This window comes from Periplaneta americana, chromosome 1 (assembly GCF_040183065.1).
Source record: "Periplaneta americana isolate PAMFEO1 chromosome 1, P.americana_PAMFEO1_priV1, whole genome shotgun sequence".
In the NCBI taxonomy this organism is placed as follows: domain Eukaryota; kingdom Metazoa; phylum Arthropoda; class Insecta; order Blattodea; family Blattidae; genus Periplaneta; species Periplaneta americana.
Genome location: NC_091117.1, coordinates 153,207,870 through 153,223,562, shown reverse-complemented (window position 1 = coordinate 153,223,562; position 15,693 = coordinate 153,207,870). Strand labels below are relative to the sequence as shown.

At 34.5% G+C, this 15,693-nt stretch overlaps 1 protein-coding gene across 3 annotated transcripts in view; it reads right to left on the bottom strand.

Moving 5' to 3' along the window:
* Window positions 1-206: 206 nt before the first annotated feature.
* spdo (sanpodo) overlaps window positions 207-15,693 on the bottom strand; it is a 78,660-nt gene continuing 63,173 nt past the window's right edge. For all 3 annotated transcript variants that reach the window (XM_069829830.1, XM_069829819.1, XM_069829824.1), the window contains exon 4: window positions 207-1,507. In XM_069829830.1, coding sequence (XP_069685931.1) covers window positions 1,275-1,507 — 233 coding nt within the window. In that variant the 3' untranslated portion in view covers window positions 207-1,274. The remainder of the gene's footprint in view (window positions 1,508-15,693) is intronic.

Below are 15,693 nucleotides of genomic sequence, written 5' to 3'. Positions count from 1 at the left end.
TGAAGTTTTGTTACAAATAAGATTTATATATATAAAAAAATAAAACCGCCATTTTCAGCATGATCGTTATTTTGTTAAAATTTCTCGACAAACTTCCGGAATGGATATAAATTGTAGAGCCCACACTTAAAATTAAATACACCTTTAAAATAATAATAATAATAATAATAATAATAATAATAATAATAATAATAATAATGTTAAGATGATGAGGATGATGATGATGATGATGATGATGATAATAATAATAATAATAATAATAATAATAATAATAATAATAATAATAATAATAATAATAATAATATTCTAAGTGAATTTGAAAATTCTCTGTTACTCCTATAATAAACACCAAACGATGCACAGCCATTTCGAGGCTTAAATATTCGGAAAAAAAGGAAGGAAGAAAGCATAAGTAACTAAAAAAGTCTTTAATTGTTTAATTTATTTTATAATTTTCAAAATAAACCTTTTCATAGCAACCGAAATAAAACAATGAAAACATATCCTGATGTTAAAGAGCATTTTTATGTGAAATAACGCCGTTGTTTCATTTTGTCCTACATTTCAAATCTGAAGTTCTTTCATTATATATTATAACAGAGTGATGTAATGTTTTCATATGTATTAAAGTGTTATGTTACTTTGAAAACATAGAATTTAGCACATTTGTTTGTCGTAATATTTTTACGTACTAAGTGTAGTTGTTTAAGCGATTACTGTGAAGATTTCACAGGCTAAATATAGTTTCATAATTTATTATGATATTCTTTCACACACAATGTAATATCACAATCGATTGTGTGGCGCTCTCATATAAAAAACTTTATATCAAAAGATCAAAATTGATCGTTTTGACATTTTTAAATAGAAAGTTCCATATCACAATGAATTTTCGTAATGTTTTCACATACAAAGTAGGTAGGCCTACATCACATTTTGATTGTTGTAATGACTTTACAATATATACAATTTAATATTACAATCGATTGTTATATTGTTTTCACATATAGAGTTAACAAAATACGTTCACTATCGATTGTAATATTTCCATAACTCAGTGGATGTATTTAAATTAGTTGTTGGTGTTTTCGAAAATTAATACTTCAATGTCATTAAAGAGGTTTAATAATTCACATTGAAATACTCAAATAATCATACAGTGTCACAGAATATCGAAATTTAAAAAAAAATAAGCATAAATTTGTTTTCATATACATATAAAATTGCACGAAAAGTTTGTAACACTAGATGTAGAATATTAAAATATTGTGGTTTCAGAGAGTGAAACCTTCAGCGCAGTGCTCCACTCTGTTGTCGGGTGGAGGATACTTGCAACAGCGAGAGGATATAATTCCGACGGCTGCTAGGATAAGTGAGAGAACTGCAATCCCACATACAGCGCCTCCTGCGACATCTGCGAGTGGTTCTCCTGGTTTCGGCTGTACAGTCAGGATTACGATCAAGCCAGCACATGTGAGTAAACTAAACATGCTGAGAATTATATAACCTGAAAAATGAACATGAGATTGCTATTAGCATGAAATAGTAATACGAAATGCTTGTTGTATATAATTAGAAAATGGTGTACAGGTATAATATGTTTATTTTAACAAGTTGTACTCTAAATGCGAGCAGGGATTACAATTGTTTTACACTTCGAGAGGTTATGTTCTACTTAAACATTACCATGCAATTAAATTACAGATAGAGAAAATAATTACTTATAAAATACATTATGCATATTTAAACAGAACACTTTAGTCACTACGTTGATAAAGGGTCATTTACATATTGCTTGTATCCTATCTGAATCATGTAGAAAGTTATTTTTGTAAAGCTTCGTATAAGGTTAGTTTGTAAAATTCAGTATCTGTCGGACGAAATTTTCGTGGCTAGTGACACCTTACTAATTAAGGTACATAGTAATGACGTATAGTGAAATAATATTAATAATATTAGTATAAAAGGATTGTAGCCTGCGGCACGTCATGCTATTTCCATTATTTTATGTTAAATCTGACGCCCTCATCACGTATGTAGCCTATCCCGTCCCGTGAGCATTGTATTTTAGAAAATTACCGAAACTCAACATCGTAACAGTATGATTACAAGTAAAATACACTAATTTATAAACATTTTGTAACATGCTAAGATCTGACTAAACTCATGACAGAAAAAGTCCTTTGTACATTCATTATGGTGAATGTTACTTATGTCCCGCCCACTATAGAGACATAGGCTAGTTTTACACTAATCCTAAACATATTTAGTATAACTTGTTGCTTGTGGGCCATCCCAAACCCCGACCTCCACTCCTAAGAGCGCCAGTCCTTATATACCCGTCAGTCAAGGCCTTCTTACAAAAGCAATTGACAATAGATATCTCAGTCATGACAACCTCATAAAATATCCTGTCAATTGAATAATCGATCTTGATACGTACAATATAATTATATTATTATATTATTACCCATTTCAGCGAGTACTGACGACCACTGCAAAATACGACAATTTGGTCCAGGGAGCATTCTCTTTTGGCACAATTTGGTCCAGGGAGTATTCTCTTTTGGCACAAGAATGATTTATGTAACATGTTTCTAAATTATTAGTCTTTTAAATACCGGTACATTAGTACTAACGACCACTGCAAAATACGATAATTTGGTCCAGGGAGCATTCTCTTTTGGCACAATTTGGTCCAGGGAGCATTCTCTTTTGGCACAATTTGGTCCAGGGAGCATTCTCTTTTGGCACAAGGATGATTTATGTAACATGTTTCTAAATTATTAGTCTTTTAAATACCGGTACATTAGTACTAACGACCACTGCAAAATACGACAATTTGGTCCAGGGAGCATTCTCTTTTAGCACGCGTTGGAATGTTTACCTCCATTATAAATGGTCCCAATTATTATTTATTCTTTGCATAATTTCTTTTGTATAATGTATTGAGTACTGGATTCCAATATTGATTTCAATATTTATGTATAGATGCGGAAATAAAATTTGGAGCTCCCTTATTGTATAAGTTTCGTTTACAACACTGAGCATGTGCAGTAAACAAGAGCCACGTAAGTTATACTGTATATGCTACTTGTGGACAGTTGTGTGAAATTGTTGTCTACATACAGGTGGACTCTCTTCAAGAATCCAAATTTCAATTCCGTACAGACCCAGAAATTAATTTGGGCTACCTGAGCACGTGCAGTATGTTATAATTAGAACTTGAAAAATTCAGGTAGCCCAAATTTTGTTCTGGGTCTATACATATTAATCTTGTACCGAAATCTGTTAAAATGTAATACACATCTTCATATTGGATAAACTGATTCGTGGGTGGGGAAGAAAAGAAGGAAGGAAAGAAAGACAGATAGACAGAAGGCAGAAATGCATTCGATTTCGCTGCTAATTGCTTTTTTATATTCATGAAGTGAAACTATTTTATAGGCCTTTTTCCGTAATTCAATCATCGTTCCAATTTTTACTATTTTTTTCAGTACCGGTGTAAGGAGAAAAATATTTATTTTGAAGTGCATACGGTACAGTAATTTCAGTACGATAAAATATTGTTTACGTCTGTTGCTATGTATTGCCGTTCATATCTTTCAGGATGTTTATAATGAAAGCGCTTGTCGTATTTTTGTCACTTATGACCTAATATATGCCAATATTGGATACCATGGTTATCAATGATTAAAATTAGCTTGATTATTTACATAACATCAATCTTTAAACCTGTGCATCCATCCTTATAGTATTCAACCGCCATCATGATATTATCACAGTCTACTACAGAGCGTTCGCCTACGGGTGGGGCTAGGAAAGCGACCTGCCTGCGGTGTCGCGTCTGTCCATAAGCCCCACCCGTAGGCGAACGCTCTGTATATACAGTCACGAAGCTCAATACGTAGTAAATATGCATCCATATATAGTTGCTAACCACTAGGATCGCTAATATCGCCTCATTACAGACAATGCGAAATAGTACCGGCACAGTCTATTGTTCCTAGCACCCTTACAACTCAAGGTTCGTGACTGTACAGTATATGACTGTATATACTAGACTGTGATATTATTTTTCGTGACAGGACACCGCCAGAGCTCTTTCATGATTTTCATATTAAGTCAAGTTTTGCATTTATAAAAAGTCATATTTTATTCATAATTAAACAATTTCATAGTGAAATTTACTCTTCAGAACTAGCAACCTCTTTATCTTTGTTTTCAGTAAGTTGCTTGAATTTTGTTTCTATATGACTACATGCAATCAACTGTTTCTGTTCAAAGAGAATTACCCAGTTGCTTTTTTTTATAACGAAATATGCCACTGTCACCATCTATTTAGTCACTCATCCATTGACCTATAATAAGTAACCTAATTTCAAGGACTTGTCTATTCTATCTGAGCTACTCATGAACTACACCCGACACCGTCTCAATTTTTCCCTTTATATCCACACACCTCAAGTGGGCTACAAGACGCCAGAAACCCAACTTTGAGTGCACACAAACTCTGTGTGACTTGAAAGTGTGGTTTTCTATTAACGTATCAACAGTAACCTATACACTATGCAAATCTGGTTTTCTAGTATAGCTCCCTGTGAAGCAGACTTGAATAATTTGAAGGGAAAAATTGTTCTGGAGCCGGGTATCGATCCCGGGACCTTTGGCAGCGCACCAACGCTCTACCGACTGAGCTATCCAGGAAATTGAGACGGTGTCGGGTATAGTTTCTGAGTAGCTCAGGCCTTAATTAATTAATTTTACATATATTTTAGTACATAAAATTACCTACGCATATTATATCGTAATCATTTCCAATTTTGTTTTTCTAATTACGAAACTTAAACTTGATATGAATGCTAAAATATATTCATAGTTCATGAAAAGCCTCTCTACAGAGAATTCTTTCTTAATACTTAATTTCGAGTTTCACTCTCGTATAACGAACGTTTTCACTACTCTCTCATTAACAAGATGGGAGCAAGAGGCCGTCCCTTCTACTGTTAAGCGGTATGGACTTTGATAAATTTGCAGCAGAAAGTAGAAATAATTAATCTTATATAATTGAATTCTCTTGAAATAATTCTTAGACGATACTAACTAGTCTACCTCTCTTGTCAGTTTATCATATATACTACAAAAAATCACGAATAAATCGTTTTACGTTTCATGAAGTGGTGCGTCACTATGTGGTTTTTGTTTAAAATAAAGGGCCATTAAATTTTTGTTAAACATATTTCATGTGTATAATTTCCGGATAAATTGACTCTTAGAAGTTGAATATGAACAGAATCAGACTAATAATTGGGGGAAACATCTGTACACAAACAATTGAATATGAAAAAAATCAGACTAATAATTGGGGGAAACATCTGTACACAAACAGTTGAATATGAACAAAATCAGAATAATAATTGGGAGAAACATCTGTATACAAACAATTGAATATGAACAAAATCAGACTAATAATTGGGGGAAACATCTATACACAAACAATTGAATATGGCAAAATCAGACTAATAATTGGGAGAAACATCTGTATACAAACAATTGAATATGAACAAAATCAGACTAATAATTGGGGGAAACATCTGTACACAAACAATTGAATATGAACAAAATCAGACAAAATCAGACTAATAATTGGGGGAAACATCTGTACACAAACAATTGAATATGAATAAAATCAGACTAATAATTGGAGGAAGCATCTGTACACAAACAATTGAATATGAACAAAATCAGACTAATAATTGGGGGAAACATCTGTACACAAACAATTAAATATGAACAAAATCGGACTAATAATTGGGGAAAACATCTGTACACAAACAATTGAATATGAACAAAATCAGACTAATAATTGGGGGAAACATCTGTACACAAACAATTGAATATGAACAAAATCGGACTAATAATTGGGGGAAACATCTGTACACAAACAATTGAATATGACCAAAATCGGACAAATAAATGGGGGGAAACATCTGTACACAAACAATTGAATATGAATAAAATCAGACTAATAATTGGGGGAAACATCTGCACAAAAACAATTGAATATGAACAAAATCGGACTAATAATTGGGGGAAACATCTGTACACAAACAATTGAATATGACCAAAATCGGACTAATAATTGGGGGAAACATCTGTACACAAACAATTGAATATGAATAAAATCAGACTAATAATTGTGGGAAACATCTGTACACAAACAATTGAATATGAACAAAATCAGACTAATAATTGAGGGAAATATCTGTACACAAACAATTGAATATGAACAAAATCAGACTAATAATTGGGGAAAACATCTGTACACAAACAATTGAATATGAACAAAATCGGACTAATAATTGGGGGAAACATCTGTACACAAACAATTGAATATGACCAAAATCGGACAAATAAATGGGGGGAAACATCTGTACACAAACAATTGAATATGAATAAAATCAGACTAATAATTGGGAGAAACATCTGCACAAAAACAATTGAATATGAACAAAATCGGACTAATAATTGGGGGAAACATCTGTACACAAACAATTGAATATGAACAAAATCAGACTAATAATCGGGGGAAACATCTGTACACAAATGAACTAAGAGACAAGAGGCCCTAAGCCACTTTTTCCGTATTAGAAATGCTGAAAATGTCTATTTCCGTAAAAATCTTGAATTGATTTTCATCTTCAGATTACATTCTGGTTCTCTTTATGCCTTGCAAGAGTACAATAAGAAAGTAAAACGATAAACACCCCAAAAATGATGATTATGTTGGTGGTGGTAAATACAGTAATTGTAGTAACACTTTTTTGTTAGCATCCTGTGTTACAATGTCTTTTTTAATGAATTTATCGTGTCTAGACTGCAGACTCTATCCGGAATGTTTTTAAACTGCCAGTTAGAAAGAGATAAAATCAATATTCGGAGCCAAATCGTGGAGGTGGTTGTTGTTCTTGTGAAATATAAACAAGCCCTCGGCGAGCGCTACAAAGCTTTGACCTGCGGTGCAGCACAGGCGGGCAGGCAGGGATCAGGCAACGCAGTACATGGCTCCAAAGGCAACACTTTGAAGCAGTGAAAACAAACACGACACACGATAAAATTATTTCCGTTTTTTATACCTCTAACTTGCTTCTCGCGTGTAAAACAATTGAGCTGGTTCTTTGGAAAAATGGACTAACTTCACTAACGTTCCTTTTTATTTCGAAACCTTTCAACATTCTCTGTAGTAGGAAAGTACAGTTTCCCTGGAAAAGAATGAGACGATTGAATATTCCTAAGTCTCAGATGTAAGACACTGCGCATGATCGGAGACCAGAGCACTGATACACAAGATAACGAATATTGAGTTACTTAAATTCAGGCTATTTGGTTTGTTACTAGCATCGTTCCGAAATTCACTTCAAAAACTGCAAAAAATATGATAATATTACGTAAATAAAAGATAAATGTATACATAAATCGTGTAGTTAAATCGACAATGGACCTTCATGACTAGATCGACACTCCGCACAGAAAGGAAAGCTTTCATGTCGTTTCAATAGCTCAGACGGTAAGACTTCTGCAGACTTGTGCAGAAGAGTGCGAGTTCGATTCTTAGTCTACACAATGATTTTTTTGTCTAAATAACGTTGAAATAGCTAAGTCACGTTGAAATAGGGTTTTACAAAGTCCTGAGATTAAGTGTTAATGATCGCAAACAATACAAAATTACAAGTTATAATATTATAAACGTTAATCTAATGAATGCATTTATACACACACATATATACAATGTAAATGCATATATATTAAAAACTAACAATTAAAATGAAATTAAAAAATATAAGTATATAATAATAGACAAATTTTTACAAAGGTTTAGAGTCCTTAGACAATGTCATTTGTTGAGTAATTATTACAATATTTTATTAATAGCTTTCCCATATGTGTAAGAAATGCACTCGCACAAAACAATTTTCGTTAAAAGTATGGCTTTGGATTATTTCATTCTCACCCCTTCAGTTAATTTTAACTATTTTATCTACGTGTTTGCAATAGTGTTTAATTTAATGTGAATTCAATTTTATTCATGTTATGATTGAATGAAAAAGCACTGTTGCAGTTATTGACTAATTACATATATTAATACTAATTATTAAATGCATGTGTTAAGTAACCAATTGCAGTATCTTTTGCAAAATCTTGAATGTTTAAGTTGTCAATAATATTTCTGTACTATATACTATAATACGTTAAAAGAATTTGCAATAGATTTGGGATCCTCTACTTTATAATCATTGGTTTTAATGAAAAAATATTTTCTTTCTTAGGATATCTACAAGTTTAAATTTAATAATATTCCGAATAGGTTTAATTGCATTATCTGAATTTTGTACTTTTCTATTCAAATATATTCTATTTCCCTCTTTCATAATTTTTTTAATTACACTGTACTTCTTGCGGTATTTAAGAACATGAGGATCATTACATTGCAACTCATTACATATAGATTCTTCTATTTAATACATGAGATTTTGAAGTCCCTGCGTTATCTACATGTTTTTACTTTTGAATTTTTTCACAACATTGAGTGGAGAACATGAAATTAAGTGAATAATTCAATACATTTACTCTTAATATCAGCAGTACCAATATCATATATGTTTTTCCAAGATTCATTTTGTAGACATAAATGTAAATAATCACTAGATACAGCATTTACGATTCTTTCTTAGTTTTTAAACTAATATTTTGAAATTGTTCAGTGACATTGGAAACACTTAGGATTTGTTTATCATGTTCAGACAAGCCATTGATTATAGGTTCTGTCGAATAGAAATTCAATCTAATTCTGTGTACAAAACATTTATCAATGGCTGTGCTACTTCAGCTTGTATGCTGTGGGAAAATGACTCTGCGACGAAGTTTTCCAGTTTCAAGGAGTGAATTTAATTTACTTTTACGGAAAAGTTCCGAGAGATAATCTATGTTTATGTCATTACAGATCACAAATTCCATATGAGATTTCTAAAGTCTTTTCTTTACAAATTCAATGTTGGCTATAAATATTAATAAATAATGTAAGAAATATGAATGATTGTAGTTAGAAGTCTGATTTACATTATAAAAAGCAAGAAGTTACATTCCTCGGCAAGATTCGTACTTTCGATGATGGTTTTGTCGTCCAACGCACAACCACGGACCTATTCAATGCTTATGTTAATAACCTACAATTTAGCTGTAGCAATGTGGTGTCATAACTTGGGGTTTGTTTACTTAATGTAATTAGATTTAATTTGATTAGTTTCGCAACAATTGGACTTCCTGTTATATCCTGTTATTTAGATATTTAATTTAGGGTTGATTTATTAATTCTTACTATGCAAGATGGCTGTTATTTCAATAATTCTATATCACGTTAAATAGTCATTGTCTACACTAAAGTATTATCGTCATCTCTCATTTCTCATCGTAATGAGCGAACCGACGTGACATGAGACAGTGAGTTATAGCTCTAGTTGAGGCTGGCTATGGTGCTAGATCTGTTGGTCGTTTGGTCGGTGTTCCTGGAAGTACAGCCGCGAGATGGGTTCATCGTTACCAAAATTTAGGGGAGATCGAAAATCGCCCTATTCTTGGGCGTTCGCGGATTTCTTCATTGGAAGAGGATGCTCTCTTATTCGAGACAGTTCGACAGGACCCTTTCGGACTGTTAACGAAATAAGAGCAGCATCTAACTTTCCCGGCTCTTCACAAACTGTGATCAGCAGGTTGAGGAACCGCGGTGTTAGGAGCCGGAGGGTTACGCAAATGGAAATACTGGGGGACGCACAAGCTGTCGACCGTCTTGCCTTCGCTACCAATCGAGTGGATTTCGATTGGAGAAATGTAATTTTCTCCGACGAAACAACCATCTCGAGTGATTACGAAGGTTCTGTCAGTGTCTATCGTGAGGATGGTCTCCGACATGATCAGCGCTATGTGCTCCGACGTGAAAGATCGGGGCGCTTTGGCATATCGTGTTGGGGGTGGATGTCTTACGATGGATCTGGCGTTATAGAACGCATCGATGGCCGGTTTAATGCGGGAACTTACGAGCAAATTCTGGAAAATATATTCCTTCCCTCCGCCCGAGAACTTTTTCCTGAAGGAACATTGCTGTTCGAGTAGGATAACCATCCCGTGCACTATGCTGCAAGCATTCAAAGATGGTTTCAAAGGAGACCCGAGATCGAAATCATTAATTGGCCTCCGAAGTTACCTGATTTGAATGTCATCGAAAATTTATGGGCGGAATTGAAAAAGAGAAGGATAGCCACCTATGCCCACCGACGCCCTCGAAATCGAGACGAATTGTGGGATCAAGTTGTTGATACCTGGGAAGATCTCGCCGGGGATCAGAACTTATTCCACAATCTCGTGACATCCATGCCTGATCGACTTAGAGTTGTAATAGAAGCTGATGGCATGTGGACAAGATTTTAAGTTAACAGGTCTCTTTTTGTTTCTTATGATTATTGTTTGAGGTAGAATACTTTTAACTTCCAAGAAAGATTTTTTTTGACGAGGTTCAGCCCACTTGTAAGACCCAGAAATTGGGCATAAATTATTCCATATTTTTCGACAAATTAGATAGTCGAGGAACTCTGAACAAATTAATTACACCTCAATTAAAAAAAAAGTTTTACCCGGGATCGAACACGAGACGTTTCGGTTATAAAGCGGAACCGACACGCTACTATATGAGCTACCGAGACAAGACAGTGACAGCACCAGTCCAGAATGTAGATCCCTTAGCAGGCATTTGCCATTCGGTACAGTGAAGCAATGATATTTTGTGACTCGAGCTATGTTGTGAAATCCTGGCCTTAAATGGGTGTCTTCTTCGTGATCCTTATTCTGGTCCTTGTCCTTGTTGTGGTTTTTGTAACAATTCTTGTACTATTTGTCGTGGTATGTATCGTTACGTCGATATCGAGTGAACCGCGCTGTAGAACTTTAACTTCCGACGACCAAGACTCGTCTCATTCTTTTTCAGGGTAACTGTACATAAATAACAAAGATGCAAAGTACAGGTAACACGCAGTGTTCCCCATACTCTGACTCTTCTCCAACATGCTTTTCTCTTAGTTTCCTTCCCCGTTTTTCTTTTCTTCACTTAGACTACCCCTTTTCCTCTTTTAATCCTCTCTTGGGCCTCCTCTCCTTCCTTTTCGTCTTTTCCCTTTGCTGTTTCTATCCAGGGTTTAAGCTAGAAATTGTCGCAAAAATGCACAAATGAAAAATTATATTTGTGCAAATTGCAAAATGCTTGTGCAATAATATAAATAATTGTGCAGAAAGATAAAATTAATAAAGTATGCAGAAACAAAAAGTTACGTAATTTGTTTCTTGGAGTTTTATTACTTTCAATCCAGCCATCACACTCTAGATATACTTATGTAAGTAAATCGTTAGACCTAAGTATATTTAGAATCAATTACTGCTGAATTTACATCACATTAAAATACGTTATTTTATGTACACACTAAACGTTGAAATTCTTTACTAGTAGGTCCTTAAGATTTATTGTTAGCAGAGTGCTAACTCTGTTTACTGAAAGGATGTTTCTAATTCCAGTTTTTACAAGATTATTGCAACTACAGTATATCCTTGCTCAAAATTTACAGTATGCGATGGAATTATGTAAATCAATTAGAAGAAGTTCTTCACTTAACTTACATGAATTGTACCAACTCTTTGAAATCCATTCCTGAACATATATATATATATATATATATATATAATATTGCCCATGCCATTAGCATTTCATTTAAATTCAGATTAGTTCATACAGATCTCTGATTTCATTTTCTCCATTACCACCTTCGTTTCTGAAGTCCAATGTGGTTGTCGCATTTTCGAACATATAGGCTACTTTGGAAGTTTGTTGCATTTTTAGAAGTCGAGTAGCAAAATGCGACAAATGCGACTGTGGCTTAAATCCTGTTTCTATTCATTCTTCTTTTTCATTTCTCTTGTTATCGGTTCACTTTATAATACTTATAACATTTAAAATACTGTATAAAACCTTAAAACATATTTTAAAAATTTGAAACTTCACTGTGTTAAAATATGTTTAAATGTAATGTACCTTTTACACTAATACGTAGTACTTCAATCAATGATAAATATATCAATAGACCAAAATGATTACAACCAAGAAATGAACACAATAAAATACGAGTACATAGCCCAAGAAAATCGATGTAATCCTGAAATAATTAATACAAAAATAAAAAAGCTAAGCTTAAACTTAATGAACTAACAAGCAACGACATAAATCACAAAGAGAAAATAAATTCATTTCACTAATATATCACAATAGCATTACACATAATATTGCGTCGTCTTTTAGGAAATTGAAATATAACATAGCTTACAGAACAAAAACACGTTATAGAAATATCTGAATAACAGAGAGAAACAAACAAATAAACAAAGAAATACAACCTAAAAGACATATAATAGGGCTTACAAAATAAAATGTAATAATTACTCCGGGTTTTACATCAGAGAAAACAAATTGATACAAGGGTCAGAGTAAAATAATTAAACAACCATACAATGAATTGAATTATGCAGAACATAATATTGTCAACACCACCCACAGTTAAAAATAGCATAGAAACAGGCAATGGTATTACCACAGTCTAGTATATACAGTCACGTAGCTTGAGTTGTGAGGGTGCTAGGAACCATAGACTGTGCCGGTACTATTTCGCATTGTCTGTAATGAGGCGATAGTAGCGATCCTAGTGGTTAGCAACTATCTATGGATGCATATTTACTACGTACTGAGCTTCGTGACCGTATATACTAAACTGTGGAATTTACTACGCATTGCATCCAAAAGCCAACAATTAAATGTATTAGAACTATATGAGATACCGTATATAGACTCAGAAGATTATACAAACAAAATACTCTTACTTCTCGATTTTTTAATAAACAATACAGGCAACCCATCTTCTCCTGCCACCATACCTATATATCCCCACCCTGAGAAGAACAGTAATCCGGAAGACACAGGCATCAAGCAATAGTTGCACCGATGATGATAGAGTAAACGGACTCTGAAAGGTCGTACAGCGTATTTAAGGTATATTACATCTTTTTAAATATATTTTAACACAACGGAGCTTTAAAGTTTTATATTTTTAAAAGTTCTATAATATTTTTTAATTCTTCTTCCTTTCTCCCCATTTTTCTTCATTGGCTATTTGCATATTTCATTTCTAATTTATTTTATCATTCTCCATATGTCACCAGCGTAGCTCAAGCGGCAGGTGATTTGCCTGCTGATCCGAAGCTACTGTCGGGCGTTGTTTGGATTCCCGCTTGGATTGATTGTCCCGTTTTTCCCCAACCATAAGACAAATATAAGATAATTTTCGGTGAATCCTTGACCTCATCTCGTCAAATACATCTCGCTATCATCAATTCTATCGACACTAAATAACTTAGTATTTTATATAGCGTCGTTAAATAACTAACTGAAAAAACATTCTCCATTTCCCTCTTCATCTTGATGTGAATGAAGGGGAGGGGAGGAGAGCAACGGTGAATTGTTCAATGTTTGAGCTGTTTGGACTTTTTCCATTGCTAATTTTCAAAATTGTAGCACAACGTTTCGAAGAGTGGATCTCTCTTCGTCGTCAGGTGGAAATCTACTGTGGAGATCGTTACAAATGGCTAGCCTGACTGATAGACGACCTGACGGACCTGACGGTCGTCGATCAGTCAGACAGACTAGCTGTTTGTAACGATCCCCACAGTAGATTTTCACCTGACGACAAAGAGAGATCCACTCTTCGAAAAGCTGTGCTACAGTTTTGAAAATTAGCAATGGAAAAAGTCCAAACAGCTCAATCATTGAACCTCTTCATCTTCTTCCCTTATTCTTCGTTTTTTTTTTTTCATATTCTTCCATCTAATCAATTTTCTTTCTTTTCTCCTCTGTGCTTTCGTTTAATCTCATTCCTACTGGGTTTTCTCGTCTTCTTCCTTATTTTCATTGCGGTACTCATTTTCCTTCTCTTTTATTTCTTCTTTATCTCATTCTCTCTCTCTCCTTACTTTTCGCCTTTGACGTACACCTGTTACTGATATTGTGTTTTTTTTTTTCCCCATTCTCATTCGTTCAAACACTAGAGCTCTTCTCTTAGAATATGTATAAACATTAGACAAGTGATGGGTACTCTAAGTAGCATACAGTGAAAGCCCAATATAATGCAACTGTTGGGGGGGGGGATAGTTCACCTCCGCCTTATAGCTTACCCACAGCGTATCTCAAGAGTGAGCAACGATGGGACGGGAGGATGAAAAAACTGCAACACAACGCATCACTATAGGTAATATTATGCCATAAACACTTTCTTTTTGCTAGGCGCCTCCACCTTTCAGCACTTGCCTATAATGCTCTTTCCTCTCGATAGGTGGGAGCACACTCAGCCAGCTGTTACAGCCTACTACTCAGACAGATGGCTGGTCTGTCGCGGAAGGTGAAAAGATGTCAACGACATGAAATTATTAATGATTGTAAGATTGTGGAGGAAACGGGTGGTGGTACTACCTCACCATTCGCCTAGATTTCTAGAGAAATTTGGAAAAGCAAGAAAAATCCAAGTTAGGATAGCCGTCCCCTGGGATGAAACCCCTAACTTCCGGAATACAAGGCGGATGTGTTAATTACCACACCACCGTGCTCCGTAGGCCTACGTCATAAAGCATTAAAAATAAAAAACTTATCAGTTGCACATCTTTCCTTTTATGAAACTTAGATTACAATATTTAAACATTGTCTTTAATCGCTTAACCCAATGAAGGCCTGTGCGTCAAAATTTGAAATAGGGTTGCATATAATAAATGAGCCGTTCAGAGCAGAAGTGGTGTAAGTCAAAAATGGGTATTGAGGGTTAAAGTAAACATTCTGTAAAGTACAGCGCAAAGTAGCAATTAATATTCAATTTATTTAACCTATTAGTAGTCAGTGGATAGCACGAAGGGCATATTAATTGCTACTTTGCGCTGTATTTTACAGAATTTTTACTTTAAACCTCATTACCCAATTTTGATTTACACCTCTTCTGCTCTGAACGGCTCAAATATTACTCTATATCGTGTACTCCACGGGTATGCCATGGGAAAAAGCTTTCACCGCGGAAGCGAAAGAACCGTACAAAATTTATATTTACTAATATATAACGATAATTTTTACGTGCTACCGTATATAGGATATTTCACTGGAAGAAGAAATAACTACGTACATACTAAGATCATCATTATCATCATCATCATCATCATCATCATCATCATGGCTCGACAGGCCAGTGCTGGCCCAGGCCTTCTTCAGAAGCTTTTTCCCATTCTACCCTGTTAAGAGTTGGACCTTCCCAGTTCGTCTCTCCAAGCAGTTTAAAACCTTTTCGAATGCTATATGTCCATCTTATGTTGGGCTATGTGGCCCGTAACGCGATGGCTACAATGCGCCTGTTATTTTCAGATCGATTGAACTCGCGATTGGGAGTGGCCTGCTAGATCTCCAGATCTGACAGTCCCAGACTATTTTCTTTGGGGTTATCTCAAAGAGAAAGTTTTCTCCCGGCGGAGAAATATTATTATAAATATTATCTATTCGGGATTTGAAAATGGTAA